Here is a 27,843-nt window from a genome sequence, read left to right on the forward strand (position 1 = left end):
TCTTTCTCTCCTTCTGGCCATCTCTTTGCCTTTCAAATAATATTAAAAAAATTGTCTTTTATAGTAAGTAAATGGGCTTTTAATTTCTTGTATATTATATATAATTATTAGTAGTAGCTAGTATTGACTGAATGCTAACTCTACATCACATCCCGGGTTTGAGCACTTAACTTAAATATCTTCTTTAATTCTGAGAATTTGCCTTGTAAGTGAAGTTTTACAATCTCCATTTTCATGGAAGGGAATTGATTCTCATGGAATTTAGGTGATGCTCTGAAGATTATGTAACTAGGATTAAATGAAATTAAATTTGACTTAAAGCTGCCTCTGTACTTAGCAAGATGTATCCTAATTTAATAGCATATTCTTTTTTAAAAAAGATTTATTTGAAAGTCAGAGCTACAGAGTTTCAGCGAGAGACAGAGAAAGGGAGATCTTCCATGCACCGGTTTGTTCTCCAGATGGCTGCAAGGAGCCAAGAGGTTCATCTGGATCTCCCATGTGGGTGCAGGGGTCCAAATACTAGGGCCATCTTCTGCAGCTTTCTCAGGCTATTAGTGGGGTGCTGGGTCAGAAGTGGAGCAGCCAGGATTCGAATTGGCACCCAGATAGGATGCCAGCATCACAGGCAGTGCTTTATCTGTTATGCCAGGACACAGGCATGACAGTAGATTCTTGTTAAAAATAACTGATTCTCAGCCAATCATAGCAGCGAAGCTAAGCCAATCATAGCCTGCCAACTGACCATACCATGTCCAAATGAAACACATGCTGATCGTAAAGCAATCATGCTGTTTTTGAATTCCACTTCTTTTTTCTGTGTATATAAATATTGCCTGTCCGTTAACTGAGTAGACTCTCAGAATCACTCCTAGTTCTGAGTGCTCCCTGATCAGTCTTTGCTCAAATACATATTGCTAAATTTATTGTGTAAGGTTTTTCTTTTAACTTTAATAAGGGGGAAAAACTGACATTTGAATCTTGTTTCATATCACTGGAGAGCCCCAGCTTTTCCTAACACTTACTTAGATGGCTAATATGTCTAGATCTGATCTCAGCTTCTTTCTTGGAGGGGCAGGATGCATACCTTTTTACTATCTGTGTACCTTCTTTGGGCCTCAGTTTTTCTCATCACTGAAGTGGGGATAAAAGTAGTACCTACATTAGGGTTGTTGTGAGAATTGAGCAGAGTGCCTGCTACATAGTCAGTACTCATTAAGTATTAGCTATTATTATTTCCTGATGCACATAAAGTTATATTCATCCTGTGAGATAAAACTCACTTGCCATCCTTTTTAAAGTTTACCATCTAATTTAGTGGGTGTATATTCATTTGGTTAGAAAACCAGGACTCAAATTTTCTTGCTCACCAAAGTGTCAACTTGGTCTGTTGCTAATATTTTTTCCCTACCTGGATGATCAAAATATAATTAAAAAAAATTTTTAAGGTGAGAATTAGGTCATTCTCTTTGATTTTGCTGAATGAATCCAGCAATCTAGATTTTTGTTTACTAGATAGATTTTGAACCCAAAACTTGAAAGTTGTCATTATTATACTACCCTATTTTCCTGTATATTTTATTTAGTATATTAGGTTTGCTTTTCTTTTGTATTCACTTGAAGCTTAGTTTGATTTTCTAAATTCTTGTACATTAGTGTTGGCCCACTCTGTTTTGCTCTACTTGCTGCCCGCGGCTTTCTCTCTTTCCTCTTCTTCTTTCCTTCCCCTTCTCCTTCTTGTTATTATCATTGAGGAATATGTTTTCCCTTGATTCTTTTCTGTGTTTCTTTGTTCCTTCTTCATTGTTCATAGTGCTACTTCTTTGCTTCCATTTGAGAACTTTCTGGTATTTTATCTTGGGAAGTGAAGTCAAGGTTTCAAATTTGATGGAACAAATACTTGAGGTTTTCATTAGGGCTTCTAAATTGGGTAGTGTTAGGTAGAACTCAAAACTGTTGTTTCTAAGGCATCAATGTACATATGAATATTTTAGACCCACATGTGTAATTCTGACCAAAATAAATCATTGCTGGTTCTTTCTTCCCACTCTCCTTGGATTATGTGATGTCCTCTCCCAGACTGTAATCATTTAAAATTAAGTTTCATTATGGGATTGAAGTCTGATTGATAACAATGAAGTACATTTCAACTCTTATTAAATTTAAACAGAGTATCTGGAAACATTATTTATGTCTGTTGCTTTTAGCAAGTGATACCATTCGTCAGCTATGTATCTTACTGCCTAGAGGAAGGCTTATTTTTTTTCCTTATTTTTTTAATATTCTTTCTGGAAGGGATTTCTGTTTTGGCCTTAAGAGAAGAAAAACAATCTCTGCATTCAGACCTTTGTGGCTATGATTGCTAATATAATGAGTCTAGTTTATAGTAATGGTTCCAAAGTATTATACAAGGCAATCAGCTGGATACATGAGAGCTCCAAAAAGTATGACTCCTTTGTCAGCTAGGCTAACCAAAACCAGGTTGTGTAAAGAGCAAAACTATGTTTTGAAAATCTGTGTGGAGCCTGGTATTTACAAGGAAATATGACTTGATAATTTTCAAATATGTCATCCTATATGTCAAAGAATTTTCTGTGCTAACTCATTCTCTATGTTAATTAGTCATAATATCCTTATTATCAGCCTGCATTACAGTCAGCAAAACATTGCTATGGGTTATTTTCCTACAATAATTATGAAAAATTCGAATATATTGCAAAATTGAAAGAATAATTATCAAACACTCATTTTCCATATGTGTATATGAAACAACTTTAGCATTGTGTTGTATTTGCCTATTTACATACATATGTGTGTTTGAACTATTTGAAAGTGGGTGGAAAATATGAAATTTTGCCCTTAAATCTTTTGGAATACATTGTCTATGAATAAGGACATACTTTGAAAATTATTAAAAATATTTCATAAATGTGGTTAAATTATCCCCATTACTTTCCCTTGATGACCAAGTCTGTTTCTAAATTATGTCAGATGACAAGCTCAGATTAGGGATTATAAAATTCAGATTGATTTTTAGATGTTATTAGCCCTGTGACTGGAAGGACTATTTTTTTCCTTTTCATTTTTTTTTTTTTTTGACAGGCAGAGTGGACAGTGAGAGAGAGAGAGTCAGAGAGAAAGGTCTTCCTTTTGCCATTGCTTCACCCTCCAATGGCTGCTGTGGTTGGTGCGCTGCGGCTGGCGCGATGCGCTGATCCAAAGCCAGGAGCCAGGTGCTTCTCCTGGTCTCCCATGTGGGTGCAGGGCCCAAGGACTTGGGCCATCCTCCACTGCACTCCTGGGCCATAGCAGAGAGCTGGACTGGAAGAGGGCAACCAGGACAGAATCCAGCGCCCCGACCGGGACTAGAACCCGGTGTGCCAGCGCGCAGCTGGAGGAATAGCCTATTGAGCCACGGCGCCGGCCTTTTTCCTTTTCAAAAAGAATAAAATGAAGGGTTCTCCAGTTGTATAAAATTGTGCTTGATTTTTTTGTCCCGGACAAGATTCTACAATAGATTATTGTATGATTTGTGAGCACCTAGATGAGCAAGTGGTGATCACCAATAAAATTAGGAAAACTGTTTTTTTTTTTTCATTTGTTCCTTAGTACATCTTTGTATTAGGAAATGCATTAAAATCTGGTCTCCACTAAGTCACCACTTGATTTGTGTGATGTGTTGAAAGTGTGGAGAACGATGAAGCTTGAGTTCTTAATGTCCTTCTTTATAGGATGGGTCTTCAAAAAGTTCATGTCAGTGTGTATTATGAAAACACTATTCATGGATTTCAAAATTGTCTAGCACCAAAATAAACTCACACTAACTTGTTTTAACATGTCTGAAAAGGAACTAATATGATACACTAAAAAACACACCAGTTTGAAAAGAGCCCCTATCAAGATGAATTCTGCAAAGTCAAACAAGAACATTCCTCAAATTTATGGTAAAACTTAGGTGGAAGAATGGTGAGATCATTGATGCTTTACAAAAGTTTTTAGGGACAATGCCTCAAAGAAATCAGCAGTTTACAAATGGGGAATTTCAGCCACCTGGGGAGTGAACCAGTGGATGGAAGAGCTCTCTCTCCCTCTCTCTGTAACTCTGGCTTTCAAATAAATAAATCTTTTTAAAAAAGTAAAAAAAAAAAAGAAAAAAAGAAGGAATGAGACAGTGTTGAATATGAAGCTTGCAGCAGCAGATGATGCACATCTATTTGTGAGGAAAAAACCCAAATCTTGTTTATGCTCTAATTGAAGAGGACCCACGTTTAACAGCAGAAACAATAGCCATAGACATTGGTTCAACTGACACAATTCTAATAGAAAACATTAAAATGGAGCAAGCATTCTGCTCATTAGATGCCAAAACCATTGTGCCCACATCAACTGCAGGCAAGAACAGAGTTTTCAATGGATATTTTCAGCAAGATCATGAGGTATTTATTTGAAGAATAGTAATAGGAGATAAAACATAGTTGCATTCAGTGTTATATTGAAGACAAAGCACAATTAATACAATGACTTCCAAGCAGTGAAAGTGGTCCAGTCAAAGCAAAAGCAGACCAGTCAAGAGCAAAGGTCCTAACAATAGTTTTTTTAGGACGCTCAAGGCATTTTGTTTGTTGCTATCTGAAGGGTCCAAGAATGATAACATCTGCTCATGATGAGACTGTTTTGATAGTTAGCTACAGTAGAAAAACACCTAGGAAAGCTACACCAGAAAGTTCTCCAGCAGAACAATGCTCCTGCTCATTCCTCATGAAATAAGGAAAATTTTTCAAGAATCTTGATGTGAAATCATTAGGCAAGTACATTATAGCCCTGATTTGGCTCTTTGTAACTTTGTTTTGTTTCTTAGTCTTAAAGACTAATTTTTTTTTTTACAGATTTATTTATTTATTTGGAAGAGTTACACAGAAAAAGGAGAGGCAGATAAAGAGAAAGAGAGTTTTTTCATCTGCTGGTTCACTCATTAGTAGGCCACAATGGCTGGAACTACGCTGATCCAAAACCAGGAGCCAGGAGCTTCTTCTGGGTCTCCCACACGGGTGCAGGGGCCCAAGCACTTGCGCCATCCTCTGCTGCTTTCCCAGGCCATAGCAGAGAGCTGGATTGAAAGTGGAGCAGCCGGGACTCGAACCAGCACACAAATGGGATACCAGTACTGCAGATGGGGGCTTTACTCTCTATGCCAAAGCACTGGGCCCTTAAACAGATTTTTAAGAATATTTCAAAGAATTTACTAGCATATAGGTATTCCAAAAACCTCATTGCTTTAATAGAGGATCAGATTCTAGTTCTATGTCAAAGAATAGAACATAGCATTTCTAAATAAGATAACACATCGAATTTCAACCTTAGTTATTTCCAAGCAGTGTTGTACTATGTTCATATGGCCAATTTATGAAAACATGTTAGCAAACCTAAATAGTTTTTCCATAGAATATAAGCTGCTAAGAATACCAAAGTTTATATTTAGTCACATTTATCTCACTTGCTTTACCCAATTTACATTTAGCAGTTACACCTAGATGACTGAAGATACGGATATTATATCATACCTCTTTCTGAATTAAGGTCAAAATTACATTTACATGGAATTCTATCCTTTTTGTAAAACTCTAGCTATAAGGCTGGCACCGTGGCTCACTAGGCTAATCCTCCGCCTGTGGTGCTGGCACCCCAGGTTCTAGTCCCGGTCAGGGTGCCTGATTCTGTCCCAGTTGCTCCTCTTCCTGTCCAGCTCTCTGCTGTGGCCTGGGAGTGCAGCAGAGGATGGCCCAAGTGCTTGGGCCCTGCACCCGCATGGGAGACCAGGAGAAGCACCTGGCTCCTGGCTTCGGATCAGCGCAGTGCGCCAGCCTCAGCGGCCTTTGAGGGGTGAACCAACAGCAAAAGGAAGACCTTTCTCTCTGTCTCTCTCTCTCTCTCACTCTCCACTCTGCCTGTCAAAAACAAACAAACAAACAAACAAACAAAACCCTCTAGCTATAAATCTGATATTAAACCAGAGATTGTTAAGTCCACCTTAAGGGGGGGCTATAACAAGCATTGATTACCCATAAACCAAGTTGCAAAACAAGTTCAACAAGTTATAAAGCAATATTTTTAAAGGAATTGATCTTCCTAGATTCAAAAGAGAAATTTCTTTAAACCCAATGTCTATTTAACAGTTGAACCAAATTCTCATGCATGAGATTGTTATTTACCAAAGACATCTTTTTAAATTCTAACTGAATTTGAGTCTGTTTTTCTCTTTACCCCCAAAAAATCCACTTTAGGCCAGCGATGACTAGTCAGCAGTCAGCTACTTGGGACTGTATCTGAAACAAAAAGTTCAGCAGTTTCAAGATATGTTTCAAAGATGACTGTAGGCTAGGGGCCGTTGTGCCAGGGACAAGAAGTCCACTGGAGGTTTTTCACCATTATATTAGTTTTAATGGGAGAGGGCATCCACCAGAGCAGGTGGGCACCCCTCCAGAGATTCCTAAGGAGAATCTGCTAGGTGATAGAATAGAGGGCAGTTACTACAAGGAGGCTTCTGCCCCCTTGAAAAGGGCAGGCTGGGGCCGGCGCCGCGGCTCACTAGGCTAATCCTCCGCCTAGCGGCCGGCACACCGGGTTCTAGTCCCGGTTGGGGCACCGATCCTGTCCCGGTTGCCCCTCTTCCAGGCCAGCTCTCTGCTGTGGCCAGGGAGTGCAGTGGAGGATGGCCCAAGTGCTTGGGCCCTGCACCCCATGGGAGACCAGGAGAAGCACCTGGCTCCTGCCATCGGATCAGCGCGGTGCGCTGGCCGCAGCGCGCTACCGCGGCGGCCATTGGAGGGTGAACCAACGGCAAGAGGAAGACCTTTCTCTCTGTCTCTCTCTCACTGTCCACTCTGCCTGTCCAAAATAAAAAAAAAAAAAAAAAAAAAGGGCAGGCTGGAAGAAAAAAACATACTCAAAAACCAAAAACCAGTACTAGAAGTGTCTAATTGTGAGGCTGTTAGTCAAACCAGTCTTAAAGATTCTTGCCTAGAAACCTCCAGGCAAAATTAAAACAATGGGGGCAATAGTCACCTGATAAAAACTCTCCTCCGCTGGAATTAAAATCTCAACAGGTCACATGCCATAACAGAAGAACCCTGGTGGTTCACTGAATAGACCCAAGGGCTCTGTGATGTGCTGGAAAAGAATTTAATGCATATTGGAGCACCTGCAGGGTAATAGAGGCAGGAGGCCAATTAGGAGACAGAGTTCTGAGATGGGGAGTCACAGTAGAGGGGTTGGCACTTTTCACAACTCACTTAGGCTAACTTCTCCATCCGCAACCTTGTAAGAGGCCAGATGGTAGTGCAGAAAGGATGAGGCATTTTTCTGTAAGCTCAGGGGGGTCAAAAAAGATCTCAAAGTAGATGGTTTGTCTCCTGGCTGGAATGAGAACATAAAAATGGAAGTGTACTTTAGGTCTTATGTCTCCTAGGTTTGAGACATCTCTCAAAACTCTCGCTGCATGTGACATCCAGTTGTGTACTGAAGCCCACAGGGAAGAGAGGAAGGTGAGGGTGGGGTTAGCACGTGTCACCCACTCTCGCTCAGCTTCCATGCTTATAGCCTAGAGTATGGATTTGTCAGAATAGCACATGCAGGGAGTGATCAGTTCCCTTACTGGTGGTGTGCTTAGACTGGGCCTCTGCCTGGTCAAATATATACTCTTGCTTTATTCTTATACATAAGGAAACATAGTTGTTCTATGCCTCTTAACCTTGAGTCTTGTCTAATAGGCCTGATTTCAACAATGAGCCTTCATGATGAGAGCCTTAGCAGAGGTGTTTTTAAGCTGGAGTTTGGTAAAAGAGTGCCAGTCCTGGCTCCTACCTAGGCTGGTGACAAAGAAACAGAGTGGGGGAATAAAATTCTCACCAGTAAACCTCCTCTAAGCTATATGCCACACAGGAAGGACCAGACAGAAGTGACCCAAAAGAGGGTCACAAAAGAGAAGAAAGATGAGGAATATCAGAGATATGCTGAGACTTGTCTATACAAGTTCAGGCCACGTGGGGACTTGATGGGCTAGATCGAAAAGCTACCTGTCTGCAAGCAGGATGATTAAACTTTAACAGAACTAATTGTCAAAATGTCTAGGAAATACCCACTAATGGGACCAGGAAATCGAATTTGTAAGAATCTAGGAGACCTGGAGAAGTACAGGAAGCACTTAGAGGAGCAGAGAGATGGAGATTTTGTCAGAATCTGTGGTCAAGGAAAAATTCATTGAGTCATGGAGCCTGGAGCCCATGGCCTCGCTACAAACTGTGCCCAGTCTCATGACAAATTAATGTCTGAGGAAGGAAGCCAGAATAAAAAAGGAGAGCTGTCTGCCTGCTCACCAGTCTGGCGGGATGATCCAGTGCTGGCTGGGGTTGAACTTGAGTGAGATCTGTGTCACATTGGAGTTGCCATCCGAGCCACAGCACCAAAATGTTATGGGCAAACAGTGGCAGAGAAATTATTATTACCTTGGTTCTTTGTCTCAGATGGAAGAAGAATTTCCAGGTGCACAAGACAAAGAGAAAAGTGAGATTTAAAGGTTTAAAAGCAAGATTTAATATTAGAGTCAAAGACCTGCAAGAACAGCATAGAGGGGGGCTACAAGAGAAGCAAAACCCCTAGACTATTATTTTAGTGAATCATATCAAACCTTCTTTTATGCCTTTGTATCCTCATAATACCATGCATATTATTTACATGTAATTTGCCTTTTTGTTACTTAATATATTTTGAATATTTTCTAATAGCATAACTAATCATTGACAAAAAACATATATAATCTGCTTTTCTCTTATTATTAATACTTTTATACTAGTATAACTTCTTGTTAACATTTATTTGCTTGTTTTATTGAAACATTTGTAATCTATCTGGCTACTTATTTGAATGGCGATATGATACAGGATTTTATAGTAATATAAGAATACAAATACCTCACAGGGTTTAAAATTCATTTTAAGGAATAATATATAGTTTTTTAAAAGATTTATTTTATTTATTTATTTGAAAGTCAGAGTTACACACAGAGAGAAGGAGAGGCAGAGAGAGAGAGGTCTTCCATCCACTGGTTCACTCCCCATGACCTGACCTGAAGCCAGGATCCAGGAGCTTCCTCCAGGTCTTCCACATGGGTGCAGAGACCCAAGGACTTTGGCCATCTTCCACTGCTTTCTCAGGCCATAGCAGAGAGATAGATCAGAAGTGGAGCAGCTGGGATTCGAACTGGTGCTCGTATTGGATGCCAGCACTGCTACACCACAGCACTAGCCCCAGTATATAGTTTCTTTTTAAACATTTATTTTATTTATTTGAAAGACAGAATTACAGATAGAAGTAGAGACATTGAGAGAAGTCTTCCTTCTGCTGGTTCACTCCCCAGATGGCCATAACAGCCGGAGCTGCACCTATCTGAAGCAAGGAGCCAGGAGCTTCTTCCGGGTCTCCCACGTGGGTACAGGGGCCCAAGGACTTGGACCATCTTATACTGCTTTCCCAGGCCATAGCAGAGAGCTGGATTGGAAGAGGAACAGCCAGAACTAGAACCAGCACCCATATGGGATGCCAGTGCTTCAGGCCAGGGCTTTAACCCGCTGCACCACAGCACTGGCCCTGTCAGTATATAGTTTTTTTTTTTTTTTTTCCTTTCCAGAAAAGGATATTTTTTTATTCAAGTAACTGCAAATAGGAAACCAAAGGGGGAGCCCCAGGCTGGGACATAAAATGGCTGCCCCCTCCCCAAGAGAACAGGGGGAGAAGGCGGCTCCTACACCCTTCAGGACAAACACGGGCCCCCTGGCTCTGCTGCAGCACCCTAGGGGTGAGGCCCCACCTTCCCTGGGCCTGAGTGTCAGGGCCCCAGCCTGCTGCGCCCCAGCCCCCTTGTCCCGGGGGAGGGATGCGGACAGAACAGAGGCGGGCAATGGGGGGAGCGTTCGGCGCTGACAGCAGTGGTGATGGGATGTCTAAGAACAAAACATTGAACAAAAACAACACAACTGTCCAGAGGTAGTTTGTGAACAGAGGAAAGATGGAACCAGAACCTTGGGGGGTGGGGCGGAGCAGGAGGGGTGGGGGCGGGCAGGGCTAGCTCCTTGTTATTAGTGCCCCATGGGAGGGAGACAGGCCTACAGCAGAAGCAGGGAGGGGTGGGCGCGGCCCCAGCCCCCCTCGGGCGGCTGCCACAGGGACCCTGGGCCTCACTTGGACAACAGGTGACCCTGTTGCACACCTAACTGCAATACCCAAATCCCAGAGTGGCTGCAGGGTGGGCAGGCGGCTGCCCATCCTCGGACAGGGACCTGGTGAGGTGAGGGAAAGCAGAACACGGGGTGGGAGCCCCACCTGGTGACTGTGGTTATTGGGGCGTCCCAGGGGGCTATTGGCCACACCTGCTGCCGCCAGGGCACTGGAGTGGTGCATGTCAGAATGAGATGGGGCCTGGGCCCCTTAAGGCCAGGGGAGCCCTCTCAGGCCCCTCTCTGGGAAGCCAGAGGGAACAGTAGAGCCGAGAAAGGGCCCCCAAACCAAGAGCCCACAAAGCAGTGTTCCCACCGGGCCAGGGAGCGGGGTCATGGCAGGTGCAGGGTGCGGCTAAGTGGGAATCAGCCTTGTCCAGGCGGGCGAGTATGTGCTGCGGGAGGGCAGGTCGGGAGCTGAGGCCAGAGGGCAGCTAGCCCCCCCTGGGAGGGCGGGGGCCTACAGCAAGTGGTGTGCTGCGGTGTGCGGTGGGGAGGGCGCAGGTGGGGTGCGGGGCCTGGGGGAGGGCGGGGGCCGTGGGAGCGGAGCGGAGCTGTCCAGTCCCAGAGGAAAGCTGCTCCTGGGATGCCGGAGCAGGCGGCTCGGCGCGGTCACTGCTTCTCCTCGGAGGACTCCTGCGAGATGCCCTCCTCTTCCTCCTTCTCCAGTTTTTTGGGTCTGCCCCTTGGCTTCCTTCCTGGAGCTGTGGTGGTTTTCCGGGTCTTGGCAGCACCCTTGTTCTTGCTCCCCTTTGGTCGGCCCCGAGGTCTCTTGGGTGTTGGCACTTCACTAGGCTCCTTCGGAGGCTGCTTGCGCGGCCTGCCTCGGCCTCGCTTCTCCGTGCCGTCCTTCTCCTGCTTGGAGGCCAAGGGCTGGCTGGCCTTCGAGCTCGACTCGCTCATCTTCCCTCTCTGCGGGGCAGGTGCGAGAGCGCCGGCTGGGATGCGCGAGCTCGGCCGCCGGCCTGCGGTGCGCGCTCCGGGGCTGCCGGGAGCGACGGTGCTGGGCGCTGGGGACCGGCCTGGCTCCGCCGCCGCCGCTGGTAGCGAATGCGGATGCCTTCTTGGAGCCGCGCCAGCGCCAGAAATAGCCCCGGCTCGGAGTCCCAATTAGAGGACAGTATATAGTTTTAAAAGTTCCATTTCGAGTCTTTAAAATTTTTGAATTTTATTTATTTTCATTTAATTTGAAAGCAAAGAGAGAGAAATCTCCTATTCACTGGTTCTCTCTCTAAGTACCTGCAACAGGCAGAGCTAGGACAGGCTGAAGCCAAGAACTGGGGACTAAATCCATGTCTTCCACATGGGTGGCAGGGACCCAAGTACCTGAGCCCTCAACTGCTGCCTCACAGGGTATGCTATGCCAACCATCTGTCCCCACTCTCTTTTAAGTATTCAATTCATTAGCATGAATTAAATTCACCACCATAATCACTATTTCTTTTTTTCTTTTTTAAAATATTTATTTATTTATTTGAAATTGAGAGTTACACACACACACACAGAGAGAGAGAGAGAGAGAGAGAAAGTCTTCTATCTGCTGATTCACTCCCCAGTTGGCCGCAACAGCCAGAGCTGTGCCAATTCAAAGCCAGAAGCCAGGAGTTTCTTTGGATCTCCCACATGGGTGCAGGGGCCCAAGGACCTGAGCCATCTTCTGCTGCTTTCCCAGGCCATAGCGGAGAGCTGGATTGGAATTGAAACAGCTGGGACTCGAACTGGTGCCCATATGGGATGCCAGCACTGCAGGTGGCAGCTTTACCTGCTCTGCCACAGCACTGACCCCAATCACTATTTATTTCAAAAAATTCTTCATCATCCCTGCATACGTGGGATAAATCCCACTTGCTCCAGGTGAATAATATTTCTGATGTGTTATCAGATTCTATTGGCTAGTATTTTCTTGAGAATTTTTGTTTGGATCTTTTTCAGGTTTAGGAATTAAGGTGATGCTAGCTTTTTTTTTTTTTTTTTTTTTTTTTGACAGGCAGAGTGGATAGTGAGAGAGAGAGAGAGACAGAGAGAAAGGTCTTCCTTTTGCCGTTGGTTCACCCTCCAATGGCCGCCGCGGCCGGCGCATCGCGCTGATCCGAAGCCAGGAGCCAGGTGCTTCTCCTGGTCTCCCATGGGGTGCAGGGCCCAAGCACTTGGGCCATCCTCCACTGCCTTCCCGGGCCACAGCAGAGAGCTGGCCTGGAAGAGGGGCAACCGGGATAGAATCCGGCGCCCCAACCGGGACTAGAACCCGGTGTGCCGGCGCCGCAAGGCGGAGGATTAGCCTGTTAAGCCACAGCGCCGGCCTGATGCTAGCTTTATAGAAGGAGTTTGGGAGGATTGCCTCCCTTTCAATAGTTTTGAATAGCTTGAGAAGAATTGGAGTTTGTCCTTAAAATGTCTGGTAGAATTCAGCAGTGAAGCCATCCGATCCTGGGCTTTTCTTTGATGGGAGGGTCCTTATTACTGATTCCATTTCTGTGTTGATAATGGGTCTGTTTAGATATTTTATGTCTTCATGGCTCAATTTTGGTAGGTAGTATGTGTCCAGAATCTATCCATTTCTTCTAGGTTTCGCAGGTTCTTGGCATACAGCTCTTTGTAGTAATTTCTGATGATTTTTTTTTTATTTCTGTGGTATCTGTTATATTTTTTTTCACCTCTAATTTTATTGATTTGGGTTTTCTCCTTTTTTTGGCTAATTGGGCCAATGGTGTTAAAATTTTTCAGGGACCGGCACTGTGGCGTAGTGGGTGAAGCCTCCGCCTGCAGTGCTGGCATCCCATGTGGGCACCGGTTTGGGTCCTGGGTGCTCCACTTCTGATCCAGCTCTCTGCTATGGCCTGGGAAGGCAGTAGATGATGGCCCAAGTCCTTGGGCTCCTGTGCCTGTGTGGGAGACCCAGAAGAAGCTCCTGGCTTTGGATCCGTGCAGCTATGGCCGGCCATTGCGACCAACTGGGGAGTGTGCCAGCGGATGGAAGATTCTCTCTCTTTCTCTCTCTCTCTCTGCCTCTCTGCCTCTCCTTCCCTCTCTGTGTAACTCTTTCAAATAAATAAATAACTCTTTAAAAATAAATAAATAAATGAAATTTTATCAAATTACCAGCTCTTCATTTTGCTGATCTTTTGTACTTTTTTTGGTTTCAATTTTGTTTATTTTTTTCTCTAATAATATTTGTTTCTTTTCTCCTACTAGTTTAGGTTTTGGTTTGCTGTTTTTCTAGATACTTGAGATGCATTGATAGCTCATTTATTTGGTGCCTTTCTGATTTCTTGATGTGGGCACCAATTGCTATACATTTTTCACTTTCCACTGCTTTTGCTATATCCCAAAAATTTTGATATGTTGTATTGTCATCTTCATTCACTTCCAGAAATTTTTGATTTCTTCTTTTGATTTTTTTTATGACACATGACGTTCAGTCTCCATGTGTTTGCATATGTTCTGGAAGTTTTTGAGTTGTTGATTTCATTCCATTGTGGTCTGAGAAGATGCATGATGTAATTTCAGTTTTTTATGGCCTAGCACGTGGTCTATCTAGTTAAAGTTTCCATGCACTAGTGAGAAGAATATATTCTGCAACTATAGGATTAAAAGTTCTGTAGATATCTGTTAGGTCCATTTGTTCTAAATTTTCAATGAACTCTGTTGTTTCCTTACTGATTTTCTGTCTAGTTGATCTGTCCATTGTTGAAAGTAGGGTATTGAAGTCCCCCATTACTATTTTATTGGAGTCTTATGTCTCCCTTTAGATCCATTTATATTTCTTTTAAATAGCCAGATGCCCTGTATTGGGTGCATATATATTTACTATAGTCACATCTTCCTATTGAATTGATCCCTTAATATTACATAGTGCCCTTCTACTCTGGTTTCTCTTCAGATTGTATAAATCTTTCACCTTCTTTGCCTCTTTTAACAGTTTTGTGTTAAAGTCTATTTTGTCTGATATTAGGATGGCCAAGCCAGCTGTTTTTTGATTTCTGTTAGCATGGAATATCTTTTTCCATCCTTTACTTTCAGTCTGCGTGTATCTTTGTTGATGATGTGTTACTAGTAGGCAACAAATAGATAGATTTTGTTTTTTAATCCATTCAGCCAGTCTGTATCTTTAAACTGGAGAGTTGAGGCTAGTTACATTCAAGGGAACTATTGATAAGTAATGACTTTGCCCTACCATTTTTCGATAAATATTGCTATTATTTACTTTGGATTTTCTTTGTACTTTTTTTTTTAAAGATTTAATTATTTATTTGAAGGGCAGAGTACACAGAGGTAGAGAGAGAGAGAGTGAGAGCAAGAGAGAGAGAGAAAGAAAGCGAGAGAGAGAGAGAGAGAGAGAGAGAGAGAGGTCTTCCTGGTTCACTCCCCAAATGGCCCAATGGCTGGAGCTGCACTGATCCGAAGCCAGGAGCCAGGAGCTTCTTCTGGGTCTGCCACATGGGTGCAGGGGCCCAAGGACTTGGGCAATTCTCCACTGTTTTTCCAGGCCATGGCAGAGAGCTAGATTAGAAGTGAAGCAGCAGGAACTCGAACTGGCGCCCATATGGGATGCCAGCAATGCAGGCGGAGGTTTTGCCTACTATGCCACAGCTTTGTACTTTTACTGGGAGAATTTCTGCCTTCATGTTCTTTGATAGTGAAGATGTTTCTGTGTTTCTGTGTGTAGCACATCCTTAAGCATCTTTTGCAAGGCTGGATGTGTGGTGACAAATTCTTTCAATTTCTGTTATGGAAAGTCTTTATTTTACTTTCATTCATAAATTAGAGCTTTGTAGGGTGTAGTATTCTGGGTTGACAGTTTTTTTCTGTTAAGATTTAGAATATATCTTGCCATTTTCTTCTAGCCTGTATGGTTCCTGATGAGAAGTCTCCTGTGAGTCTAATTGGAGATCCTCTGAAAGTAATCTTCCATTTCTCTCATGCACATTTTAGAATCTTTTCTTTATGTTTTTCTGTGGAGAGTTTGCCTACAATGTGTTGTGGTGAAGATCTTTTCTGGTCATGTTTATTGGGAGTTCTGTGTGCTTCCTGTACTTGGACATCCCTTTCTTTCTCCAAATTGTGAAGTTTCCTGTAATTATTTCATTCAAAAGACCTAATCCATTCTCTTTTTTCATGCCTTCAGGAACTCCTATGACCCATATGTTTGATTGTTTGATAGTATCTCATAAGTTGCCAATACTATTTTTTTCTTATTTATTTATTATTATTTTTTTTCTGGTCTGATTGTTAAATTTCCAGAAGTTTCTCTTCTAACTTGGATATTCTTTCTTCTGCTTCACAGAGTCTGTTTAAGGCTTTCCATTGCATTTTATTTGATCTATTGAATTCTTCACTTCAATTTCATGGGAAAAATTTTCATTCTTGTCATACATGGATTTCTTTAATTTGTGGATTTGCTTCTGATTACTTCTGACTAATCCCACAATTTTTTGAATTCCATTTTCAGCACTTCATCAATCTCTTCATCTTCATGTTCTAGTATTGAAGTGTTGTTGTGTTTCTTTAGGGGTGTCATGTTGTATTCCTTATTCTTATTTCTTGAATTTCTGCATTTATTTTTAGGCATTTGTGGAGATACATTTTTCCCCTCTATAATAGCTTTTATCTTTGGACTATTCCTCTGTGGCTTAATGGAGTGTCTGCTCTTTCAATGAATACCCAGAGGTGTGTTGGTTGTGGCCAGGGAGCTCTGTTCAGTGTCCCAGGGTGAGAGGAGTGTCCAGGGTGGCACCCAAGTTGGGTGTGGTAAATCCCTGTTTTTCTTATTAGATGGGAGGGTTTGATCAGCTCTGTTGGCATGATCTCACACTCATCTGCTCTCCTACAAGGTGACCAATACCTGAGCGCTAGCCCCAGTGGGTGTAATATTCATTTGCGCTGCCACAAGAATCAATCACACAGAAAATCCGTGCAGTCCTCAGTGTGAGCACTGATCCTGCAGCAGTGACCCTCCCCAGGCAATCAGGGAGCCCTGAGCATGAGGAGCCACACCCTGATCTCTCCCATACAACCAGTGTTTCCAGTACACAAGGCTCCCGCATCATGGGATGCCAAGGATCGACTCCCCTGACAATCTGTCCCATCCACAGAGAGGCAGAGATGCTCCCAGAGCTAGCTGCCTGAGGGTGCTTTGCCCAGTTAGCCTAAGCCACAGAGCCCGTGATGTGCTCAGAGGTTGGGGACACCTCACAGTACTATGTGGTCTCCCAGCCCCCTGTCAGTTCTTCCAGCCAGGCTCAAGTGTCTCCTCTCCTCTCCTCTCCTCTCCTCTCAGCTGGTTGCTGGGTGTGCCCACCCAAGATGGCACCGATGTTACATATGTCCAAAATGGTGCCTGTCCTCTCTCAGCTACTTACAGGATGCCATTGTTGGGTGATTGGGAGAGAGAAATGTGCCCCCTTTTTTTTCTCTGGGTTGGTAGATACATGGTTCTCCACAGGGCTCCAAGCTGGACTTAAGCTAGGCTTTCCCTGCAGCTTTATTGCCAGTGGCTTAGGCTGCTGCAGGCTGGTCTTACCTCATTCTCCAAATCTGGTGCTGGGGCTCTTGGCTGCTGGGGTCCTATGTTGCGTCCATGTTTGTGCTGTGTGTCCACACCCTCCACATAAATCCACAGCATCCCTCTAACTTGTGTGGAGTTTTCACTACAGTTTTCTCCTTAACTCTTCCTTGAGATTGCACTCTCTCCACTTTTTTTTTTTTTTAACTATCTTCGCCTGTGCTAGAGCAGTAAGCTCCCTCCCTATTCTGCCATCTTGAATCACCTGCTTTGACTTTTAAAAAGACCCTGGGGCAGGTATTTGGTCTCAATCAAGATGCCCAAGAACCTCATTGAAGTACCTGGGTTTGATACCTGCCTTTGGCTCCTGTTCCAGCCCCTTGCTAATACAAACCTTGGGAGACAGCAGGTTATGGCTCAGGTAATTGGATTCCTGCCACTCAAATGGCAGACCTGGACTTTGTTCCTGGCTCCCAAGTTTTGGTCTCAGCCGACCCTTGGCATTATGGACATTTGGGGAGTAAACCAGTGGATTGTTGTGCTTGCTCTCACTTGCTCTCTCTCTCTCTCTCTCCCCCACCCCCCTGCTGCCAGGATCTTGAAAGGTATTCAGAAGTATGCATTTCACATAGCAGTTAAGATGCTGGTTAGGCTACCTGCATCCTATACTGAAGTAACTGGATCTGAGTCCTGTCTGTGGCTCATGATTTCGGATCCCTGCTGATGCAGATCTTGGAAAGCAGCAGGTGACGGCTCAAGTAGTTGTGTCCTTGCCACTCATGTGGGAGACCTGGATTTAGTTACCAGCCCCTAACTACCTGGACTTTCTCTGAACATTGCAGACATCTGGGGAGTCAAACAGAGGATAGAGCTCTCTGTTTGTCTCTCAAAAAATTGCGGAAAAATAGAATTAAAGATTTTTCTTTTTTTTTTTCTTTTGACAGGCAGAGTTAGACAGAGAGAGAGATATAGACAGTGAGAGAGAGACAGAGACAAAGTTCTTCCTTCCGTTGATTCACTCCCCTAATGGCCGCTATGGCTGGCGCTATGCCGATCCGAAGCCAGGAGCCAGGTGCTTCTCCTGGTCTCCCATGCAGGTGCAGGGACCCAAGCACTTGGGCCATCCTCCACTGCACTCCAGGGCCACAGCAGAGAGCTGGACTGGAAGAGGAGCAACCGGGACCAGTACCCAGTGCCCCAACTGGGACTAGAACCCAGGGTGCTGGTGCCGCAGGTGGAGGATTAATTAGCCAATTGAGCCACAGTGCCGGCCCAAATATGTTTTTTCAAAGAAAAAAAGATAGGCAATTGTAACTGAAATTTTGAAAAAAAATGGTTCTTTTTCCTCTAATTCCTAATGCAGTGCTCTGGGACTCAGATCCAGGTCTTCTTTATACTTACTGGTTCACTGTGCTATAGTTTAATGGTTTGAAAAAGAAAGCAACAATGATTCATTAAATACGTTTAAAACTCTGAAAAGGAAGCGTCCGGGGGCCAGAGCTGTGGCGTGTGATGTTTGGAATCCCGTTATGAGTCCTGGTTTGAGTCCCGGTTGCTACACTTCTGATCCAGCTCCCTGCTAATGCTCCTGGGAAAGCAACAAAAGATGACAAAAGTACTTGGGTCCCTGCCATCCATATGAGAGACCCTGATGGAATTCCAGGCTTTTGACTTTGGCCTGGCTCATCCCTAACCCTTGTGGCCATTTGGGGAGTAAATCAGAGGAGAGAACATCTCCCCCTCTCTCTGTAAGTCTCTGCCTTTCAAATAAATTAATAAATCTTACAAAAAGGAAAACATCTATATATTTATCTAATTCTACTTCATCTGTCCTGTGACTTTCTGGAGTATTATAGAGTGAGCATCAATTGTGTTTACTGAAATTAAAATTCTGTGATTTGGGATTTGCTGAAAGTTTCTTAACTTCCCTTAAGAAGTCTGACTCATGTTTACCTCTCCCTTCAGCTTGCAGCTGTTTGTGATGTCTTTGTGGAAAACTATGTCCCTGGCAAACTGTCTGCAATGGGCCTGGGTTATGAAGCTATAGACAGGATTGCTCCTCACATCATCTACTGTTCCATCACAGGTATTTCATCCCGTTACCCTTCTCTACGAGTAGACATAGAATTTCTGTATTTTCTTACTTCTGTAAAAAATTTATTGCTGGTACTGGTTTTCTTGAAGTGATTCAGCTTCTTTTCCCCCTAAGCAATTAGACCTCCAAACTTTATCTACTAAGGAACATTAACCTAAATAAACATTTTTATAAATACATAAGCAATTTGCAGTTCATCTTTGAATTGTTTGCTAATTCAAGGTTTCACCAATTTTTTATATTGATGCTTTACACATGTTTATAAAATGCTGTTATTAATTCATATATAGGTGAATTATGTATGAAAAATTAATCAGCTTTAAAGTAACAGAGAACCCAATGTATTACTTCATATATTCTGAAGTGTTAAGCCAAGGAAAGGAGAAGAGCACTGTGAATTCTCTCAGTTGTCCAGCCCTTGCCAGTAAACCTCTTATATAAGGGGTGAGGGAAGTATACATACGTTTTGGATAAGGATAAAATACAAAAGAGTGTTTCTTTTAAAATGACAGTTAAATTAATAGTTTTGTCAGAAAAATTTATAGTATTTTTTTTATAATTTATTTATTTGAAAGTCAGAGTAACACAGAGAGAGAAGGAGAGGCAGAGAGAGAGAGAAGGGAGGTCTTCCATCTGTTGGTTCACTCCCCAGTTGGCCACAATGGTGGGATTCTGCGCCGATCTGGAGCCAGGAGCTTCTTCCTGGACTCCTACATGGGTGCAGGGGCCCAAGGATTTGGGCCATCTTCTAACTTAAGATTAATTTATTATTTTTTATTTGAAAGGCAGAGTTAGAGAGAGAGAGGGAGAGAGAGAGAAATAGAGCCTTTCATCCACTGGTTCACTCCCTAGATAAGAAGCCAGGAGTCAAGAACTTCTTCTGGGTCTCCCACTTAGATGCAGGGGCCCAAGGACTTGGGCCATCCTCTTCTGCCTTCCCAGGCCATAGCAGAGAACTGGATCAGAAGTGGAGCAGCCGGGACCCAAACCGGCGCCCATATGGGATTCCAGCACTGCAAGCGACAGCTTTACCCACTACGCCACAGCGCCAGTCCCAAAATTCTTAGTATTTTCAGTTTTTATTCATTCATCTACTAAATGTTTGCTGAAGGTCTATGATTTTCCAGGTAGCATCCTGTGATTCTGGGATGCAGGAGTGAATCAAACATTCAACTATACTCTCTAGGAGATTTATATTCTAGGTGAGGGACATAGCATTTCTTTTTTTCTTTTCTTTTTGTAATTGAATCTGGTAGTAATAAGGGCTAAAGAGGAAAAGTCAGGGATAGAAGTGGGGGTAGGATGGGTTGAGAGGCAGTAATTTCATACTGTTAGGTAAGAGATGGCTTCATTGGTAAGGTGGTATTTGGTAAGAGGCCTGAATAATGTAAAGGAATGAACCATATAGAGATTGGCAAACTGGGTTTCAGGCAAGTGGAACACTGGGTACAAAGGGCCTGAGGCAACAATATGCTGGGTGTGTCTTAGGACCAGCAATGCCAGGTTGGCTGAAGCAGGTTGATCTGGGAGAATGGAATAGGAGGAAAATCAGGGCAGTGTTGATTAGCAAGAGTATAAAAGGCCGATGAGCTATTTTAAGAGATTTAGCTTTTACTTTGAATGAAGTTGTAAACTAATAAAGGGGTTTGAATGGAATGATATAATCTGATGTATTTTTTAAAAAGATTTATTTATTTAATTGAAAGAGTTACACACAGAGAGAGGGAGAAGCAGAGAGAGAGAGAGAGAGAGAGAGAGAGAGATCTTCCATCTGCTGGTTCACTCCTCAATTGGCCACAACAGCTGGAGCTGTGCTGATCTGAAGTTGAGCCAGGAGCTTCCTCTGGGTCTCCCACATGGATACAGGGGGCCCAAGGACTAAGGTCATTTTCTTCTGCTTTCCCAGGCCATAGCAGAGAGCTGGATCGGAAGTGAAGCAACTGGGACTCGAACCAGCATCCATATGGGATGCTGGCACTACAGGCGGAGGCTTAATCCGCTACACCACAGCACCTGCCCCCTGATGTATTTTGTTTGAATATTTATTTTACTTATTTGAAAGGCAGAGAGTTACAGAGAGGCAGTGGTAGAGGGAGAGAGAGGTCTTCCATCTGTTAGTTCACTCACCAGCTGGCCACAATGGCCAGAGCTGTGCTGATCCAAAGCCAGGAGCCAGGAGCTTCTTCTGGGTCTCCCGTTTGGGTACAAGGCTCAAGAACTTGAGCCATCTTCTACTGCTTTCCCACGCCATAGCAGAGAGCTGGATAGGAAGCGAAGCAGCCGGGACTCAGACTGGCACCCATATGGGATGCTGGCACTGCAGGCATCAGCTCTACCTGCTATGCTATAGCACTGGCCCCAATCTGATGTATTTATTTATTTGAAAGTATGAATTACACACACACACAGAGTAAAACACATGCACACACACACAGGTCTTCCTTTTGCTGGTTCTCTTCCCAGATGACCACAATGACCAGGGCTGAGCCAGGCTGAAGCCAGGAGCTTCATCTGGAACTCCCACGTGGGTGGCAGGGGCCCAAGAATTTGGGTTATATTCCTTTTTTTTTCCCAGTCTGTTAGCAGGGAGTTGGATTGGAAGTATAGCAGTCAGAGCATGAACTGGTATCCATATTGGATGCCAGCATTGTAGGAGGCAGCTTTACCTGCTATACCACATTGCTGGCCCAGATCTGATGTACTTTTGAAAGGATCTCTGTAGCTACTGTATTCAGTATTGATAGTAGAGGACAAAGGCAGAAGCATAAAAACATTTATGAAGCAATGGAAACATTCAGGCTAGATTTGATGGTGGCTTGAATTAAGGTGCAAGAGTACATGCAATAGAAGAATAATATGATTCTGAATGTATTTTCAAGATAAAGTGGATAGGATTTTCAGATTTATTACACAAGGAACTTCAAAAAGTTTGTGGAAAAATGGAATTAAAAGATAAGGTTACTTTGGTGCAGAATTTTTGAAATACATGCATAAAAAGGATCTTCAAAAACTTCATAGAAAATGCATACTATGAATAAACTATAGATGGATTTCAAAAATCGCTTGTACCAAAATAAAGTTATCTTTTAATTCTAGGTTTCCATGAAGTTTTTGAAGTGTCCTCCTATATAAGAATAAGATAAAAGGTGGAATTAAGGATGGTATTAAAGGTTTTAGCCTGAGCAATTAGAAGAATGGAATTACTGTTTACTAAGATGAACAGGACTAGACAGAAGTTTTGATGAGGAAAATGTCTAGAGTTAGATTTTGAATGTATCTTGCTTAAATAATGAAGTGGAAACAGAGTAAGGGATTGGAACTAAAAGTCAAAAGTTCAGAGGAGGTGTAAATTTCACAGTTATGAGTGTATCTGAGGCCTGGATGAAGTCCTTTTGAGTGTGAGTGTAGGTAGAAAAAAAGAGAGTCTAAGTCGCTGAGCCTGCTGCCCTCTCTAGATGAGATGCTTGGAAATTGGCAAGGACATTGTGAAGACTTAGGAGAAATTGTCAATGAGGTTATGGGGGAACCTTCTGGAAGCCAAAAGCAGAAATTGCTTATTTTCCTAGACAGTTTAAACTTATAATCACAGGCAGCTTAAACAGAAAGGTATAAGGTGTGTAAAGATCTCAGTTACTTGTATTTCTTAAATTTGTTATGCCTTCTCCTGTTTAAGAGTTTTTACCACAAGATGTTCTCATTGCTTGGAACTCTGTTCCCCTGCCACATCTGGTTACTCTCTTGCTGTCCTTTAGATTCCGTTTGGATATCGTTTCTTCTGGGCAGACTTTCTTGGTCCCTGAAATCCAGTGGGAGTTCTCTATCACATCTTGCATTTGCGTCTTTCTTCCCCGTTTCCCCTACTTCTCTTGCAGACTGTTGTTCTCAGGGCTCAGCAGCAATTTCTTGAATGAATCAATACATAATCAGAACTTGACTTAAGAGTTTTAATACTACCATTTTCTCTGCGTGCCACTTTTCAGGACAGGGGAAAATCATAAATAAGTTTATATTTTCCAAAGAAACATCAGAGGATAGCCTGGGGTTAGTACAGAGTTGGCCTTATCTGTTATGTCTTCTGTAGTTTGTGCATAGCAGCATATAGCAGTTGTTGTTTTAAGGTACAAAAAGAGTCTATACCATGAAGTAAATTTTCAGTTATTGTCACAGATGTATGAGTTCTGTAGATCTTTTCCTAAGGTACAAAGGAAATAGTGCATTTAAAAGATTTAAATAGGAGCTAAAGAAAAACTTTCCTTTTTATATTTCAGAATGTTTATCTTCAATAGATATCTGAAAATATTTATTTACTATAAGAAGTGACAAAAATATCTTTAAAAATATTTATTCATAAAATACTATCTAAAATTCTATTTCTGTATATTCAAGTAAATTGAATACTTTGCTTTTCATCATGTTATTGTTTATGTGGCGGTATCATAAAGTAAGGTATAACTGCGTATTTGGTTGATTGTTATTCATTTATTATTTATTTGCTTGAAAGGCAGACACACACACATGGAGAGAGAGAGAGAGAGAGGGAGAGAGAGAGAGAGAGATGGAGAAAGAGAAAGGGAGAGAGACAGAGAGAGACAGAGACAGACAGAAGGAGATCTTTCACCTGCTAGTTCACTCCCCAAATGCTCCCAACAGTGAGGCCTGGGTCAGGCTGAAGCCAGGAGCCAGAAACTCAATCCTGGTCTCCCATGTTTGGCAGATATTCAAATACCTGAGCCATCCTTGGCTTCTTCCCAGGGTGCCCATTGGCAGGAAGTTGGAATTGTAAGCACAGGTGGGACTCAAATCTCAGCACCCCAATACGTGATGTGAACATCCCAAGTGGCATCTTGACTGTTATGTCAAATGCCTGCTCTACAGCCATTATCAGTTTAGATAAGATAAACAGCCAGAGTGATCATTAGCTTCTGTGCTGAATCAGGTTGAGAGAAAGGTGCTGTATATGGTAGATGACTGTTTGCCACTAGATTTGACTTTTTTTTAGATGTACTATATTAGATAACTGTAATTCATGTTTCTATTTTGTGTCTGTATTAGTATTTCTGTGTGCAATGGAGGGAGAGATCTTTACTTAGAATCTTTTTTTTTTTAAAGATTTATTTATTTATTTGAAAGTCAAAGTTGTACAGCGAGAGGCAGAGGGGGAGTGAGAGGGGGAGAAAGAGGTGGAGAGAGAGAGAGAAAGAGATCTTCCCCCCACCTGCTGGTTAACTCCCCAGATGGCCACAATGGCTGAGCTGTGCTGATCCAAAGCCAGGAGCGAGGAGCTTCTCTGGGTCTCCCAAGCGGGTGTAGGGGCCCAAGGATCTGGGCCATCTTCTGCTGCTTTCCCAGGCCATAGCAGAGAGCTGGATCAGAAGTGGAGCAGCCAGGTCTTTAACCGGTGCGCCTATGGGATGCAGGCACTGCAGGCGGCAGCTTTACCTGCTACGCCACAATGCCGGTCCCTTTTACTTAGAATCTTGCAATCCAATGGAGATATAGAGATCTAAAATATTAATACAGATAAATTATTATCTTCTGAGTTACTTTGCTACTGTGAAAATATTGTTTAACTAACAAATGAAAATCTTACATGACAGAAACTATTATTTCTTTTCCTCATGACTGTGGTGAGCCAAGATTCAGCTGTTACAGGCAGATTAGGTTTGACTCCAAATTGTGAGTTTGTCTGCTCTTCAATTCTTACTCTCTTTGGACTAGTGCCTACCAAGTACATGTTCTTCTCATAATGAAAGGTGGGAATGCAACAGAACAAGTCCAATTCCATAAGATCGTTTTTTTAAATTTAAAAATGGTTCTTTATTTATTTTCATCTATTTAGGTGTGGGAATGTTTAGCCTGCATGCTGTATATTCCTACAAAATTGTTTTGTTTGGCCCTGGCCAAGGTGACCACAGGCAAGAACTCAAAATCCAATAAATCTATAGCTGGCTATCTTTAAAGTTGATAATTTTGTATGGCTCATGAATGAGGTTATAAATATCCAAATGGTCCTTTGTAGAAAACCAGTTCCCCAGCCTGGAACTTGAAAGTCAGAGAGAGAGAGAGAGAGAGAGAGAGAGAGAGAGAGAGAGAGATCTCATCTATTTATCTATTGATTTATTCCTCAAATGACAATAATAGCCGGGGCTAGGCCAAACTGAAGCTAGGAGCCTAGAACTCCATCCAGGTCTCATACATTGGTGGCAGAGACCCAAGCACTTGAGCCATCATTTGCTGCCTCCCAGGATACATTAACAGGAAGCTGGATGGAAAGTGGGATAGCTGGCACTTGAATTGGCACTCTGATATGGGTTGCAGGCATCCCAAATGTTGGCTTAACACAGTGTGACAATTGCTCACCCCTGACAAACACATTTAAAATCTCAGCTTACATCACATCTGCTAACATTTATTTGGTGAAAACAAATCATATGGGTGGTGAAATGTTCTCTACTCTAGTGGGAGGAGCTACAAAGTCACATGGCAAAGGGCATATGTTCTGAGAAGGGTGAAGATTTTTGTCATATTTTTATCACATCATCCTGCTAAATGAGATGTGAAATCATTTGAGAAGCCTCACACTATATATATATAGCACTATATAATTCATAATTATAATTTCACAATTATAACTGTGATTAGAGTTAGATGTTCTCCTAAGCCTTGACTTATGACTGGTAGAGGATCTATATGTTTTCTTTTCTTTTTTTTTTAAAGAGTTATTTATTTATTCGAAAATCAGAGTTACTCAGAGAGAAGGAGAGGCAGAGAGAGAGAAGTCTTCTAACTGCTGGTTCACTCCCCAATTGGCTGCAACAGCTGGAGCTGTGCAGATCCGAAGCCAGGAGCTTCTTCTGGGTCTCTTACGTGGGTGCAGGGGACCAAGGACTTGTGCCATCTTTTACTGTTTTCCTGGGCCATAACAGAGAGCCAGGACTCGAACTGGTGTTCATTTGGGATGCCAGCACTGCAGGTGGTGGCTTTACCCACTATGCCACAGTGTCAGCCCCAATATATTTTCTTAACATTTCTGTATTAATTTAAAAAAATAATTTATTTGAGAGCTAGAGTGAGAGTGAGGGCAAGAGCGGGAGCGAGAGAGAGAGAAAGAACATGCTTTCATCTGTTTGTTCACATGTGTGCAATGGTTGGGCTGGGGCTGAAGCTGGAAGCTGGGAACTCAATCCAAGTCTCTCATGATGGTGACAGGAGCACAATTACTTGGTCCATTACTACTGCCTCCCATGACCACTAACTTCCAGGAAGCAGGAGTTTGGAGCTGGATATTTATCCCAAGAATTCTGTTATTCCATGCGGGCATCTTGACCACTAGGCTTATTGCCCACCCCTGTATTAACATTTTAATGTGTCAAAGGCCTCAGAGAAAGATTCAGTAATGTAGCAGTTTGCAGCCAAGGAGAGAATGAGTATATCATAAAGCTTTTCACTGATAGAGATGGGAGAATAAGGGAGTGATGGGTAGAGGCATGTGCAGTATGAAAAAGCACTTCTTAAATATTTTTTAATTCCTTCTATCCCTATCTCCTGACAGTCATTAGAATAACATCTGTACAGTTTGTTCTGTATTTCCTAATAAGGAAACAGATCCATAATAACTAAGGAACCTAAAGCCACACAGCTATTTAACAGCAGGTAGGTTTAAAACTCAAACTTTTTGACTGACTATTGAGTAACTCAATGCTTTCCAGACCTAGATATGCCGCTATTAAATGATGACATGGATTTTGTGATTATGAGACACTGAACAACTCTACTTCAGAATTATGTCTGCCATTCTCTTACACTTATTTCACCATTTTCAATGGTGGAAGTCATGAAGAAATTTACTAATCAGGGAATCTAAATTTCAACAGATTGTTTTGGAAGCAAAAGTCATTTCTGAGTCATGAACTTGTGTGTTTTATAAGCAAGGTTCATTTTTTTTTTGAAGCTTGTTATTGTTCATAATCTTTTATAATTTAATAACACTGATTGTATCAGTCTAACATTGTTGCATATGTTATAATTGGGATTCTAGACTATCCTGATGTTTCCCAGTGCTATTACTCTCTCGTCAGTGCTGTCCTAGCCTAAATAGTGTGTTCTCACTCTCATGTTGGCCTTATTACTGATGAGAGTAATCTTAGAATGGTTAGGAGGTTTACTGTAATGCACTCTGACAGTTTCTGTGGTTGGAATTGCTGCAGTCTATGAAATTTGGTCTGTAGGACAAAAATGTTAAACTGACCCCAGTGGAGGAAGGCCCTGATTACTTTTATTAACACAGTCCTCTTATCCTTGCAGAGGAAGCTGAATGTGTACATTAGGGGGCAGTGTTGAAAAGGCTATAATTCACTAAGAATTACTCTTTGAGAAGACAGTAGTATTTCCTGTGTATTCCTGGGTAGAGGGACACATTTATGTTTTTCAAGAATGCTTTGCTTTTTCTCGAAGTGACCACTCTGTATCTACGTATACTTTTAGAAGTATGATAGTACTTCCCCTAACAATTTAATTTTAAGTTGTAATCCTTTTCTTTATGTCATCAGGGCATGTTATTAATTGTAAACATTTAGTGGCAAGAATCTTCTTTACCACATTTAAAAATATTTCTTTTCTTATTATTATTAACTTTAGTAGTCTTTCTTGCTGAAAGGATAAACATTACATTTTTGGTGGGAACATTGTGTATGGCCTTCAAGAAAATTTCTGGGTTTCTTTTTTTCTCTTTTTCTTGGAAAGATTTTTTAAATTTAATTCCTCAAGGCATTTCCTTAATCTCTGTCCTAGTGTGGAGAGAACGCAGGTTCCACTTGGGGACAGGCCTCTTGAGGGACTTTGGGACTCAATTTAGAGAGAATATTCTAAAGAGTTCAACCCATACTTTAGTTCTAAATAGAAAAAGCCTGATAGCTCTACTTATGAAGCAAAGGAATATCATATGTTAGAACACAAGGACAAACACGGTCAAGACAATT

At 42.4% G+C, this 27,843-nt stretch overlaps 2 protein-coding genes across 4 annotated transcripts in view; one reads left to right on the forward strand and one right to left on the reverse strand.

Annotated features, from left to right (window-relative positions):
* The window catches only part of SUGCT (succinyl-CoA:glutarate-CoA transferase), an 810,507-nt gene that overhangs the window by 32,457 nt on the left and 750,207 nt on the right, over positions 1–27,843 (forward strand). For all 3 annotated transcript variants that reach the window (XM_062178190.1, XM_062178188.1, XM_062178189.1), the window contains exon 6: positions 18,736–18,856. In XM_062178190.1, coding sequence (XP_062034174.1) covers positions 18,736–18,856 — 121 coding nt within the window. The remainder of the gene's footprint in view (positions 1–18,735; positions 18,857–27,843) is intronic.
* Positions 10,800–11,363, reverse strand: LOC133749103 (high mobility group protein HMG-I/HMG-Y-like). Its single transcript, XM_062178257.1, has one exon. It carries the CDS (start codon positions 11,169–11,171, stop codon positions 10,881–10,883), a length of 291 nt encoding a protein of 96 aa, XP_062034241.1. The 5' UTR covers positions 11,172–11,363; the 3' UTR covers positions 10,800–10,880.

The sequence above is a fragment of the Lepus europaeus genome, chromosome 20 (assembly GCF_033115175.1).
Source record: "Lepus europaeus isolate LE1 chromosome 20, mLepTim1.pri, whole genome shotgun sequence".
In the NCBI taxonomy this organism is placed as follows: Eukaryota; Metazoa; Chordata; class Mammalia; order Lagomorpha; family Leporidae; genus Lepus; species Lepus europaeus.

What these genes read in the sequence shown, in the direction of transcription:
- LOC133749103 (XM_062178257.1), bottom strand. Translation starts at nt 11,171, where the DNA reads ATGAGCGAGTCGAGCTCGAAGGCCAGCCAGCCCTTGGCCTCCAAGCAG.